Genomic DNA, 14,147 nt, shown 5'->3' with positions numbered 1-14,147 from the left:
GATGTCTTTGATACTCAAGGATTGCTCCGGAGTATTATGTTACATCGACGACATCATTGTGTTTGCGAGACACAAAGCTGAACATCAAGAAAATCTTCGAAGAGTGCTCACCGTCATTCGCTCAACCGGATTGAAGCTCAATGCAAAATGTGTGTTCGAGACACAGGAGCTGGAATTCTTAGGGCACCACGTAAGCACTCATGGATTACGTCCGCTTCGTTCTCAGGTGGAAGCAATTACACATGCACCAGCACCAAACGATGTTGCTACCCTACGTTCGTTTTTGGGACCTGTAGGTTTTTACTCAAAGTTCGTCCCAAACTTTGCCACGCTCGTGGAGCCTATGCGTGCCCTACTACGAAAAAATCAACCCTTCCTGTGGACAGACACTGTCAATGACAGTTTCAATGCTGTGAAGTCACTCTTCAGAGAAGACCGTGTCGTCCACCTGTTCGACCCTACACTACCAGTAATCGTCACGACAGACGCTTCTTCGTACGGCTTAGGAGCTGTTCTGCAACAAATGCAAGGCAATATGTATCGGACAGTTGCTTTTGCTTCACGTACCCTTTCTTCGCAAGAGCGCAAGTATGCTGTAGCGGAAAGAGAAGCGCTGGCATGCCTATGGGCGTGCGAGCACTGGCACGTCTACCTTTGGGGTCGTCCTTTTCTTATTCGCACAGATCACCAAGCCTTGGTGACATTGCTATCGGCACGCGGCACAGGAAGGCGTCCACTGCGACTTAGTAGATGGACAGAGCGCCTTCTTCGTTACAATTTCACAGTCGAGTACTGCCGCGGTACCGACAACAAAATAGCAGATGCGCTGTCGCGATTGCCTCTGTCACACGATGCCCAGACTGAAGAGCTTAATCAGGAATACGACTTTGTTGGCCAAATCGAAACGTCTGTAGCGAAGACAGACCTTCAATTAGCATCACGGAATGATCCGATCTTGAAACAAGTCATGGAGTTCTTGATGGAAGGATGGCCGTTGAAGCAAGACTTGATGCCGAGTCATCAGCCATTTTTTTCGAGTTCAAGAGGAACTCACGGTATTCGAAGACCTCCTAATACGTGTAGATCGCATAGTGGTACCACCAGCGTTCACGAGACATCTCATACAGCTAGCCCATGAATCGCACCCAGGCATCGTGCGCACCAAGCAGTGTTTAAGGGAGAAATACTGGTGGCCACAGATGGATAAACAAGTTGAGAATGCTGTCAAGTCGTGTAATATTTGTCAAGACGCCGATAAAAGTGCGAAGACGGCTGATACGCCACTACAACCCATTCCGTTTCCGAGCAGGCCATGGGAGGAGGTAGCCGTGGACATAATGGGCCCTTTTGAAAAAGCTCCTCCTGACTGCAGATATGCCATCGTGATGGTGGACTATTTTTCTAAATGGCCAGAGGCCAAGTTCTGCGCGAATGTGACAGCATCAACAATTTTGGACTTCCTGAGATCAGTGTTTGCACGTGAAGGCTATCCGGACAACCTGGTGTCCGATCACGGACCCCAGTTCATTTCACATCAGTTTGAACTTAGGGATAGAGGGAACTTAGGGAACAGGGATAGAGGCATTCAACATTCATTTTCATCTCTGTGTTATCCACGTGCAAACGGGCTTGTTGAAAGGTTTAATAGAGTTCTGAAAAACTATGTTCAAGCCACATTCTTGGAAGGAAGACCACTGCGACAAACCGTCATCGAGTACCTGGGACTGTACAGATGTACCCCGCATGCAACTACCGGAAAATCACCTGCTGAACTTTTACATGGCAGGAAACCACGGACACGACTGGACATCGTTGGGATACCGTCATCTTTACTTGAGGATGATCCTGCTGCAGCAATGACCAATCTACGTGAACGCGTGCGCAGGCATCACCAACAGAGCAAGACCTACACGGACCAGAAACGTAGTGCCAAAGCGCCAAAATATAAAGTAGGAGATTACGTTCGGGTACGCAAACCAGGATTCACTCCAAAAGGAATGCCGTCATTCTCCAAGCCACTCAAAATCATCCGACAAAAAGGGAGGTACTCGTTCCAACTAGCCGACGGCAACACATGGAACGCATCGAAGTTCGCACCAGCAGCTATTCAACCAGCAAGCAGCAACCCCACACCTTCCACGGAATCCTTCAGGCTGGATTATCCCACCTACATTACTACGGGTATGGATGCCTCCGATGTCCCTGTATCCCAGTCACAACACGAGGCCAATCAAGAAGCGGCACCACAAGTTTACCCCCCTGCTACTGGCATCGGTGCGCCAACTGATGTGCCAGGGGCAGGACCACGTTTGCCTTCGAACGAAGGTGCAGGACAGCAGACACGTCTGCTGCCTCCGAGACATAGACGTCCTCCCAAAAGATACGGGGACCCCGTCGGTCATTAACACTCACGTTTAGTTGTCGCGTTTCAGTATACGTGTGCGTTGGGTATTTCACAAGGACTTTTTGTAGGGGGGGAGAATATGTTGTGTTCTTACGGCCATATCGGCATGAGCATGCGGACCAGATGGTCAGCACGATAGTTATCGAAAAATAAAGAGAAAGAAGTTGATCTCCTCATGGACGGTCGCGTCATGCAGGCTCCATGGAAGTTGGATTCTTTCTTACAAAGGTAGTTATTTCCTTCCGACCGACACCACACTTGTGTCCAGTTTGATTGTGATAATCCCTTAGCTTTAAAGAGCTCGCCTAAGATGCGAAGTGTAGGGTAGACGGCAAAATCCAATTTGTTCAAGCTTACAGGAGAGTACAAAGCGTACTGATCGAACAAGTCTGGGATGTGCATGAGCGAGAACGGGTCGTGTAAGAAACACATGAGGTCATCACCATAAGCTGTCACCTTCCAAGTGCCAGATCCGGGGAGGGGTAACCCATTCACTCGTCTACGTGAGGCAATACTGCAAAGAAAGGGGTCCAAGATGGTAACAAATAGGAACGGTGACAGTGGGTAGCCTTGTCTGACACCGCGCTCTATATGAATGGTGCCACCAGTGGCATTGCCGAACAATGGTATACTGGTTTGCTGGCTGTATTGATCCCCTGCCGTGTTGATCCACTGGGAACACTGCCAGATTTTATTTCTGAAGAGGTTTTATTCACAACTATTACTTAGGTGTCACAGATGCATCGCCGCCTATCTACACGAGGGTGGCATGCCGGTGCCTTCAAAACGACCTTTGTCCGTAGTCCTTTTCAATAGTCAACTAGCAGTAGTCACGCGTCAGTTTACATTTCACTAGCTACAACACTGCTTGTGTATTGGCATCGGAGCGGAAGACCAGCCACACGGACTGGTTCCCTCTAAGGTTTCTCACGGACTAGACTAGGACCACGTAGATGCCAACTCTAGAGCAATATGATCGCTAGATTAATATGTGTGCTGGACGTCACCTTGCAACGATCGAAGACTCGCGGAAAGTTGCAGCACAACAGCACACTCTACATGGGAACGCATACGTACCTTTATCATCTTCAAAGAGGACCGAAGATGTCTATAATCGCCTTGCGAAGTGCATAGCTCCCAGCACAGCTCTCTCTCTACGAAAGGCTCGACGAATCCCTGCTCGAACAAGGTTTAGCACTTCTGCTACAGTACAGAGGCGGCCACCTTGTGCCGCAATACAGCGAGAAATCCACACCTGGTAGTTGATCTCAACTGCCAGAAGAAGGAACACTTTCCTATGGCGAGGCGGGACGGGAGGCTGGAAGAGCATTTGAATGACTCTCCACCGAATCCAGGGCACGCCGAACAGGACCTCAACTCTGTGCCGAACACATTGATGATACTGCCACGAATCATCATCGCGAAACTTCCACGGCAGGCACGAAACGGTACATCTCATTGAGTTTCCGGTAGTCGACGCAGAACCTGAGTGTTCCATCCTTCTTCTTCACTAGTACCACCGGCGTTGCCCACGGACTGGTCGACGGCTGGATAATGTCATCTCTTAGCATCTCTTCTATTTGCGTTCGGATCGTTTCTCGCTCTTTGCAGGAGACCCGGTACGGCATGCGGTGAATTGGACGGGCCTTTTCGTCGACGATGATCCGGTGCTTCGCAATGGGCGTTTGTCTTACTTTCGACGATGCAGTGAAGCAGTCACTGAAATCGTTGAGCATCTGGAGAAGGGTTTGCTTTTGAGTTGTATTGAGTTGAGGGTTTACGTCGAAATGTTCGGCCTCGTGTTCCGTGGTGACCGCGATGCGAGCAGTGTCCATCAGGCAAACATCCGTGGTGGAGTATTGGTCTACGATGACGGCTATCTTCGTGCCGTTCGCCAGGTGTTGCGGCTCCGGGCGAAAATTTGTGACCAGGAGTTCGAATATTCCGTTTCTTACGGGCACAATTCCTCTTGCTATCCCAATTCCTCGTTCGAGGAGAAGTTGCGTGTTGCCTTTAGCCAACAAACAGCCAGTCGGTGCTCTCTCGCACGTAGCGGTCACAAGGACTGACGACAAGGGAGGCAGGTTGACGTGCTGAGTCGTCACGGCGGTTACGTCCGTGTTTGCGCGTTTCTCCGGGGTTATTCGTGCCCACCACTTGTCTTCTGCTGTTTCCGGCGTTTTAAAAGAGATAACTCCATTTGTGAAGTCGATGATTGCTTCGTTTTCGACTAGAAAGTCCCTTAAACCAGCCAGCCAGCACAGAGAATGGTGGTCTGTTACCACCTTGAACGGCCGTCCGTACAGGTAGGGGCGCAAATTTGTGATGGCCCCATATGAGTGCAAGGCACTCTTTTTCGGTCGTCAAATAGTTCTTCTCTGCCTTGGTTTGCGTTCTGCTTGCGTAAGCGATGACACGTTCGACGCCGTCGTGAAGTTGAACGAGCACGGCTGCTAGACCATCGTTGCTTGCGTCGGTGTGTATTTCTGTTGCGGCGTTTGGATCGAAGTGGGCAAGCACGGGAGCGGTCTGTAGACGCGTCTTCAATTCATCAAACGCCTGTTGCTGGGCTTCACTCCAGATAAACGTGGATCCGTCCTTCGTGAGGGCATTCAGGGGTGATGCAATTCTTGACGCATCGCCTGGAGGCGATGTGTCTGGAAGCTTCTTGCTTCTTCTTCAGCATGCGCCGGGATGAGATGTACCGTTTCGTGCATGCCCTGGAAGTTTCGCGATGATGATTAGTGGGATTCGTGGCAATACGCGTGCTCTGCAGTCTCGTGACAAGCACAGAACGGACAGAAAGGAGTGGCGACTCCTAGCCGAGACAGACAGTCCCGCCGTGTGCCAAGGGCCATTTTAGGCTTGCCCAACGTGCGTTCAACCAGCCCGCGGTGACAAGACGCCGAGCAACCTGCTGGGGCACACCAAGGCCCACAGGCGCCAGAGACATGGGGAGTAGACCAAAGAGGGACTTGTACAGAACCTTGACAGACCACGTAGAAACACGTTCACCAGGGTAGGAGTGACGCATGGAAGAGACATGCTCTCTGAGGTGGGTGCGACAAACTCAGATCGAGGGCTACTCAGCGAAAAAGCACCAAAAATAACTGATATCAGCACCCAGGAGATACTGTAACAGGCCATGGGCAGAGTAGTATGGCTCCATGAGCGAATCCAAAATACCTTAGACCAAGACACTTGGTCTTTATATGTGGAACCCATAGGACACCTACCTCCCGCTGCAGGCACATGCGAGCACGCGACACCCATTCTACCCTGCCACCCCAGATGAAACGAAAAGCGGGGCGGGTCGCAGCCACCAAGACGCTGCCAGTACCAGTACCGTACCAGTACCGTACCAGTACCGTACCAGTGCTTGCTAAAAAGCCATGAGGCGGAGAGACGGGTTCGACATGTGATAGGGAGCACGGAATGCCTGAGATCAGCGACAACAGCGACTCTGCGCCGGTGCACCCGCAGCCACGAGGACGGCGAGAGTCGGCAACTGCTAAATGTATATCCCAGTATACGAACAGCGTCTTTAACAGGAATGGCAAAGGGCGTCGGGCACGAGGCAGTAGTATTTAGAAAGAGCAAAACACTCTTCGCCCGATTAATGACGTTGCCATAGGCATAGAGAAACATAGATTGAGAAGTTACCCGCCAAAAAGAACTCGTTACAAGCTAGCGTGTGCAAAATGTAACTACGTTAATAACGAAGTTCTTCAACCTGAAATGTAACTCGCAGTTATTGAGTTACTGAGTTACGCAGTTACTACGCTCGAAGCTAGAGGCGAACAAGGTCGCGCCCGAAAGCCACGGTCTTGAGGGGATTACGGTATGGTCTCTTGAAGGGACGCGACCTTCGGTCCTACTGCTCTTTCAATGGGAGGCAGCGAACAAGTGCCCGTTTGTGGAACCCAGCCCTCTCCTTCCGATTTGTTTCGGTTTCAGTCTGTTTAGCAATGTCATGATGACGTTTCTGTGGTAGAGGCCTATTCTAACGCTTTGCATCTTACTCCGCGTGGGCGCACAATGGTTCAGCTTCATTTCATTCATCATTGACAGCAGTTCTTATATTCCTGGATAAAATACTGTTATTGATTGAATATCACGTTTTATGGCAAAAAAATGCCATGAAGGTACCGGAGAGAAGGCAAGAAAATATGTGGACTTGAGTGAAAAGCGAGTTAAAATTAACTTGGAACTTAATTTAAGTTACTTTAGCAAAGTTACCTGAAAAAAGAACGAGTTCCTCTGAAAGTTACCACGGCGCAAAAGTACAGAGTTAAGTTAGAAGTTACCAAAAATGGGAACTTAGTTACAGTAACGAGTTACTCGTACCGAGTTACCTCGAACACTGTCGAGAACACTGAAGTCGGCGGCTACAGAAGCTCCACGTCTAAGTATTAGAGACAGGGCATCTGCGTGGGGGAAAAGGCGGAAGCGCCGTGGAGCCAGGTAGCTTGAGCATTCGCACAGGAAGTGAAGTTGCAAAGGACTCCCAAAGCAACTGCTCCAAGCAAGACCATGGTATAGCGAGCAGTGGACAAAGGACAACCCTGCTGCACACCGTACTCTTATCGAAAACGGGCAGGCATAACGAGAGTGTATTGGCATCAAATGGAAGGCAAGCCACAGGGGTCGGCTTCCTGTAGCATCTCAAACAGACTCAAACAATATGTATTGTCATCGAGCAGGAGAGCTACCTATGGAGGTCGCCAACTGTGGGATGGAACAAGCGAAAACCTATGGAGGTAGGCGTCTTTACAAAAACAAGAACAACCCCTCCGTCATCCTAGGTCTATCCTAAGTTTGTCAGATGGGGACAAGGATGGCATCCCTGAAATGTCAAACTCTAATCCTCAGACTATCATAATACTGCCACTTGGCATATGACATGACGTGCCCCAGCCTGAACCTCGCTCATCCTCAGGGAGCTATTTAGGAGAGTTTAAGTACACATGGAGGAGAAAGCTTTCCCTCACTTCCCTGCTTTGATTTGTTTTACTTTGCTGCCACGCATACCCGCCAAGTGCCTACAGAAGTTACATCAAATTGCAATGACACCTAAGTTATTGCAGCATTTTTATTGTTCCAGTGATAAACATAAATCTTGTCAGGGGCACTAAGTCCGAGAGACCAGCGTATTGCCAACTGTAGGATGGGACAAGCCTAAGCTTGCCCACTCCGAAATCCACTCCGAAATCCACTCCGAAAAGTACTAGAATTCTCTTACGAAGCCAAAACATATTATTTCATCATTTCAAAGTCTATGCTTCTTACTCCCGTTGGTTTGAGACAGTCAGGTAGGAGCTTTGAAAGTCAAAAGCAATGCGACAGAATCGTGCGTTTCTGTCCTTTCCACGAGAAATCCTCCATATGTATCATAGACCGTCATACCTTTTGGAGGGAGAGAATTTTACGCTGAACCACCCTTTAACTTTAAGAAAAATGTCAGTTAGGTCCCAGGATCGGTCCCAAAACAAACCAAACATGTTTAGGGAGTCTGAGCAGGTAAACTAAAAGTAATATTTCTCGTCCCGCTAGATACCCACAGGGACGCGCACAGGACGTGCCTGAATGACTTTTCACGGACAGTCCGCGAGTGTTATCCTCAGGACGTTCTGAGGGTACGCTTCGAAGGACGAGGACACGATGGCATTGTGGGAACATTTTTAGTCCGTCCAACTCCAACTCCAACAACGCTCCAAATGGAGATTGCTTTTTGTGCGTGCCATACCCTGCGAACAATCCTGAAACTCCAGAAGAGTCGCTACGGGGGAGCAGTACAGTCCTAGTGGGCTAACTAGAACTTGAAATGCCACAGACCTTGATCATGATCAAAGAGCCGAGTCGCTGTAAGCCATCGGCGACAGCACTCCAGAGACCCAAATAATGACTGCTCACGGATGATATGTGCACGCAGCCCGCTCTCACTGCCTGAAAAATAGCCATGCTCCCAAGATCTGGGCCACCAAAGAACAGCCGGCATCGGAACCGGCACTAGAGTGTGTATTGTCATCAAGCAAGATAACTACCTATGGAGGTAGCCTCTTTTACACAAACTCTATCTTACATACCAGATAACAACGCTCCAAAGGGAGATTGCTTTTTGTACGTGCCGTACCCTGCGAACAATCCTGAAACTCCGGAAGAGTCGCTACGGGGGAGCAGTACAGTCCTAGTGGGCTTACTAGAACTTGATATGCCACTCACCTTGATCATGATCAAAGAGCCGAGTCGCTGTAAGCCAGCGGCGACAGCAATCCACAGACCCAAATAATGAAACTGCCTGAAAAATAGCCATGCTCCCAACATCTGGGCCACCAAAGGACAGCCGGCACCGGCGAATCCAAATTTGGAAGTTAATTTCCGAAATCAGCATAGTTCCTTCCGCTCTGCGCTTGCGACCGGCAACGGCTCCAAGTACCTTACGGTGGTCTAATCAACTGCTGGAAGCCCAAATATTTGTGCCGCCCTACTCCACAGTAAAAGTGGAATAATGCATCGCAAAAAGCAATGTTCTGCTGTCTCAGACATGCCACAAGAGGGACAACCGTCCGTGCGACATATCCGAAAACGGTGCAAACGTTCACGCAGTGGGAGGACACCATGGGCCAGCTTCCACTGGAGACCTGCGCGCCGTGCATCAAGCCCGCCAGCAGTGATACGCCGCCAGGCGAATTTCGTTGGCACTGCTGGCCTTGCGGGACCCGGTCGCATTTCCCTGTACGCGGCGTAGAAATTACGGACGCTCCACAAGGAAATGTCTTCATCTGGGCATTCGACACGCAAGCCCCGCACGACAGCAACACAAGCACAAAAATAAGCAGGGAGTAATTCCGCCCTGGGGCGAAGCTCGGGACTTTGCAGGAACCACCTGGTGGCGTATCCTAGGAAATACTGCACTAATGCGCAGGCTGGGTGCTCTGACGCACGGAGCGCCTCGAAGGGAATACGCGATTGAAGCGCCAAGCACTTTTCTGGCACAGCCGGTACTCCCAAGCCACCCAGATCACGGCTTCCGTGGAATTGAGACCTACAGACCCATTCGACGGATCCGCCCCACAGAAAGCGGAACGCGTGTCGTATTATAGCTGCTTGTATTACCGCTGGCGGGGATGAAACAGCCCCTAACAACCACAAGCGAGTGTAATACCATGCTGCTAACAGCCGTGCCCGAAAAGTGATCGGCAGTTCAACAAACTTAAGTTCTCGCAGCACAGCACTACAGCGGCTGAATACTCGAGGCTAGTTGACAGCTGAGACCCCTGCATTGTCAAAAACAACTCCCAGGATTTTAACCTGAGGTCTTACAGGAACTTGAATCGGTGCAGCACAAGTTGGCTGAACACTTAATAAAAGAGCGACACTTTTGGACCTATTCAATCTTGCCCCAGAAACTGTACCGTAGAGTACTAGAGTTATCTTTAGGAAAAATCTTCCCGGAAACAACACCGCAAGCGATGCTGCCCCGACGACCGTTTTGTATTGCCAACTGTAGGATGGGACAAGCGTAAGCTTGCCCACATCACGGTTCAACAATAGTACTGCCCTCGCCCTAAAAATGAAGAGCAGGCATGCACTACGCTGATCTGAAGGGAGACGGCCGTTTTGTATTGCCAACTGTTTTGTATTGACAGCCGTTTCGAGCTTTTTGGCTCTCATCTGCACAGCATTTTACGGGCCGCGCATTCTAAGACTAGAGTTATTGATTGTTACTGCGACGATTGCCGCAAATGCACAACTGGAGTCTGGTCACTGCTACATATCACCATTGCCAGTTATACAAGTTTGCGGAAGCGTTAAGAATGAAACTGTTTGCCTCTCCCGCCCCTTAGTGGTGTAGTTGCTAATACACCATAAAAACACCAATCGTCATGACGGTCATCCTTAGCCGTGCAATTCTGAAGCGTTTTTGAAATTTCTGAAATATTCTACAGGTTTCAGTTCTGAAATCTGATGTAAATCTGGATTATGGCGATATGAGGACTGCTGTAGCTATTGTGCGAACGACTATGTCGTATTATGATGAAACTATGTTTAAAAAAATGAAACGACAATTTTGACACGGCTTGGGAGTGAATTACGTGCTACACCAGTTTCGGCTGTACGGCGAAATAAATCTTTTAAAACAAAACAATAAAATCAGGCTTAAAATTCCACCCTTCAAAGATTCATTTTCTGAAATAAGTCGCTTAAAAATACACGCCCTCAACATAAACGCTGTCAAAAGAATCGTGGTTAGGCTTAGCAAGGTGATGCTCCCTATGATAGTTCATGGGCGACGCGATGTCCTTTTCTGAGGAACGTGCTATAATGATGTTTCTTACTCATGTTTGTACTTTTACCAAGTACATTTCTTCAAATAACAACTTTGGATTTCGAAATATCCAGCTTAAAAGTGATGAGGACGACGCGTGTATGAATACAGACACACATTCTTGACCATTGAACCAGCCGAGAGCTGAGCTGTGAACGAGGATAACAGGTTTAGGGGGCTGGGGGGGGGGGAGAGATGCCTTTGGCCGTGTAGTGGATGGATTGCGCGGCAACGGTCATTCGCACTGGATATTATTACGCGAGAGATAGAGAGACATAAAGCCAGCCAGGATACATCACCAGTAAAACTCGGAAGCCGCCCAATCCGAAAACGCCTACACTAAGATGGGAACACTGGCCAAAAGTCACATACAGACAGACAACCTACTTCCGGTGTAGCGAAATCCTGGTTCACAGTTCTAGGCCTGGTTAGCCCCAAGCCCGATGAACGCACTAATTTCTGCGGCGGACGTAGAGCCGTCGGCTGCCCATCAATCAGGGACGATGGATTTTAAAAGATTTATTTCGAAGCGCTTGTTCTTGAAAGTGTATCATTCGGAGTTTATTTCGACAGCGTGGATTTTCTCATGATTTATATTTAAGAGTTTATTTTGAAAGTTTGATCTATCAGATATTTATTTTTGAGCTTTTTTACATGATTTATTTCGGAGTCATCCCTCGGTTTCGGTAGCCCGGCGTGTCTGCGGCGTGTCGGAACGCAGCCCCTCGTGCGTGAAACAAGGGCGAACAAGCGAGGAGGTTAGGGGAGGACTTGGATTCCTTGCTGCAGGGAGTTTGACAGACATCTAGCATAGAGGAGGCACTGGAAAAACAATCTTTGGCCTTCCTTCCTTCCTGTCAAAAGTTATCAAATTTGCAATAAAACATTGGAGTACAACCTTTTATTCGTCTTTCATTTCTTCAAACGGTTTCTCGTCGCTGTTTTTGCTACCTCTCTACTGCGAGGGTAAGCTGTCGGTGCGAGAGGTGCCGAACCCATTTGCTGTGCGAATCTCATTATCATTATCAATATCATGTATTGCCATTTGATTTCACCGCGTGACACGAAACGAACGGTACTCGGCGCGAATCTCATTCGCTGGGAATGACATCCAATTTGCCGTGAGACAGGGGTATTAGATGGTACCAACACGTTGAAAACTTGAGTTTCATATAGGCGACGCTCAGATGGTGCTGACAGCTGAGTTGTCCTGACACGTGAGTAGTCCGCAAGTTTAGAATGCAACTGGCTTCTCATTTGCATGGCCGAGCCACAACTGGATATTTTCTTCCACTCCTTAATTATTCCTCGCTACACTTTGCACGAGGGTTCTTCAGCACACACTCTGAAAAATTCAGTGGAGATCACCCGAATTATTGGGTGTACACAGCAGGATAACTCAGGGAAAGGGTACAAAAAGCGCGCAGTACTAAGTAGCAGCACAATGACACTGTGAGGAAAGGCAACGGTTGTTTGTCTGTTAAAGGCTCCAAAGAAAAGTTTTTCCTTTTCTCCTTGTGAAACAACGTTTTTTTTTTTTTTATGGCGAGAAGATAGCCAAAACTGACGTGACAAGAACGACAAACTCGGTTAACTCTTGTGCTGAGTCACACCTCTCACATGATGGTTGGTCCACGAAAATCAAAAACATTGGGTTGATTTGTAGCGGCCGGTGGACAACGACGAAGATGGCCACGCACCTGGAGCACCGGCTTCAGTTCCACCGGCGCGGCCATGGAGACAGGCCACCGTCATCGCCTCTCCGTGGCATACCATCATCGCCAGTCGGGACTGGTGTAGAGGAAGAGGCGTGTAGAGGTGTAGAGGCGAAGAAAAAGCTATTGACCGCAACAATGGGTTACTACTCTGACTGGGTGTCACCTTCGAAAGCAGCGATTTGATTTGTTAATTTCGCTCATACGAATGCTAAGGAAGCAATGCGCAACTTGTTTCACACGAAGCCGAAGATGTCACGTCCGGGATGCTGTGCCAACCAAGGTATAAATTATAATGTTGGCTCAGCTGTTGTATTTTGGTCACAACCCAAAGAACACACGCGGTCCTGAGGATGTCCCCAAAGTGTCATCGTGTCCTCGTCCTTTGATATGAATCCGCAGAGCGTCCTGAGGACGATACTCGCATACTGTCCGCGAAGAGTCATCCTAGTACGTCCTGTGCGTGTCCCTGTGGGTAACTGACGGGATGAGAAATATTATTTTGTACAGTTCACCTGCCAAGATTCCCCAAATATTGAGTGATACATTTGTTTTGTTTTTGGGTCGATCTCTCGGGCTGAATGGCATTTGTCATAAACAAGGTGTGGTGATGTGTCAGATTTTTCTGCCAATGAATTCCCCCTCTTCCCAAAAAAAGGTGACTGTCTATGACACATGGAGCATTTACCGCGAAAAAGACAGAAATGCGCGATTCTGTTGCACTGTCTTTGACCTCCCAAGGTCCTACCGAATGTCTCAAACCAAATTGAGTAAGAAACACAGGATTTGCATCGATGGGGACTTAATACTCTAAGCAATTCCTCGTTTGTTGTATTATTTGTTTGCATAATCGAATTAAACTGAGGAGCCCACCCTTCGTTTTTAATTCTGAAGCGACTAAGGCTCTCGAATTTATGGGAGGACGCGTAACAAGCAATAAATAGTATCTGTTTCTGTTCGGAGGGAAAGTCCAGTACCTTTTGAAGTGAGTTTCTCGGACATAATGCTCCTGGAACTACTTTTTCACAATCTTTGATATTTCTTTCTGTTTGCTTTTTAAACCGCCGTGCTCTTTGTCCATTATGAGAAATATGCTAAACAAATAAAAAGGAGCAAACAAAAAGCTGGTGACTAAGGTTGAACAAGTGCCGGAATGAGAAAAACGATCTTGTACTCAAAATGGGCCACCTTTCTCGAAATGAATAAATAATAAATAAATCATCACTATAAGATATCCTCTTTTGCTCCTAAAACCTTACTGGTGGTGTTTTTGGGACACTTCCTGAGGAGATTCTGGGGATGGCCCGAGGCGTTGCATTTTAACACTTTTCTGACAAACTGAGGACCATACGGGGATGTCCGAGGGATGTTATTCCTGTCCCAATGGAACGTGCTTGGGATGACCTGAGGATATCATTGTGTTCTTGGGGAAATAAGGTGTTCTTCCAGAGCCCTCAAGGGCAGTTCAAGCAGTTTCATGTGTGGAACAGCACATACCTTTTCTCAGTTTTGAGTAAGTTAAGTCGAAATCTTCCAGTTGATGTATTTCGGTCATAAATTGCGTTTTTCGAGAAGTTTCAGGGTTACATTCAAACAGCATCATTTGTGCAACAGTACATTCTTTTTCTCAGGTGAAATATGGTAAATCTGTCCGCTGTAGTGTTCTGGCATTGCAGTAGAAGGTTGTGTTGCATTCAAG

The 14,147-nt window shown here is 48.3% G+C and overlaps 1 protein-coding gene across 1 annotated transcript; it reads left to right on the top strand.

Annotated features, from left to right (window-relative positions):
* Positions 1-1,199: 1,199 nt before the first annotated feature.
* LOC135395796 (uncharacterized protein K02A2.6-like) lies at positions 1,200-2,405 on the top strand. The gene has a single exon (XM_064626888.1). The coding sequence runs from the start codon at positions 1,200-1,202 to the stop codon at positions 2,403-2,405; it is 1,206 nt and encodes a 401-aa protein (XP_064482958.1).
* Positions 2,406-14,147: the final 11,742 nt, after the last annotated feature.

The sequence above is a fragment of the Ornithodoros turicata genome, chromosome 5 (genome assembly GCF_037126465.1).
Source record: "Ornithodoros turicata isolate Travis chromosome 5, ASM3712646v1, whole genome shotgun sequence".
NCBI lineage: Eukaryota > Metazoa > Arthropoda > Arachnida > Ixodida > Argasidae > Ornithodoros > Ornithodoros turicata.
This window is presented reverse-complemented; position numbering and strand designations above follow the sequence as displayed.

Coding starts and splice junctions, on each gene's coding strand:
- LOC135395796 (XM_064626888.1), top strand. CDS start 1,200: ATGGATAAACAAGTTGAGAATGCTGTCAAGTCGTGTAATATTTGTCAA.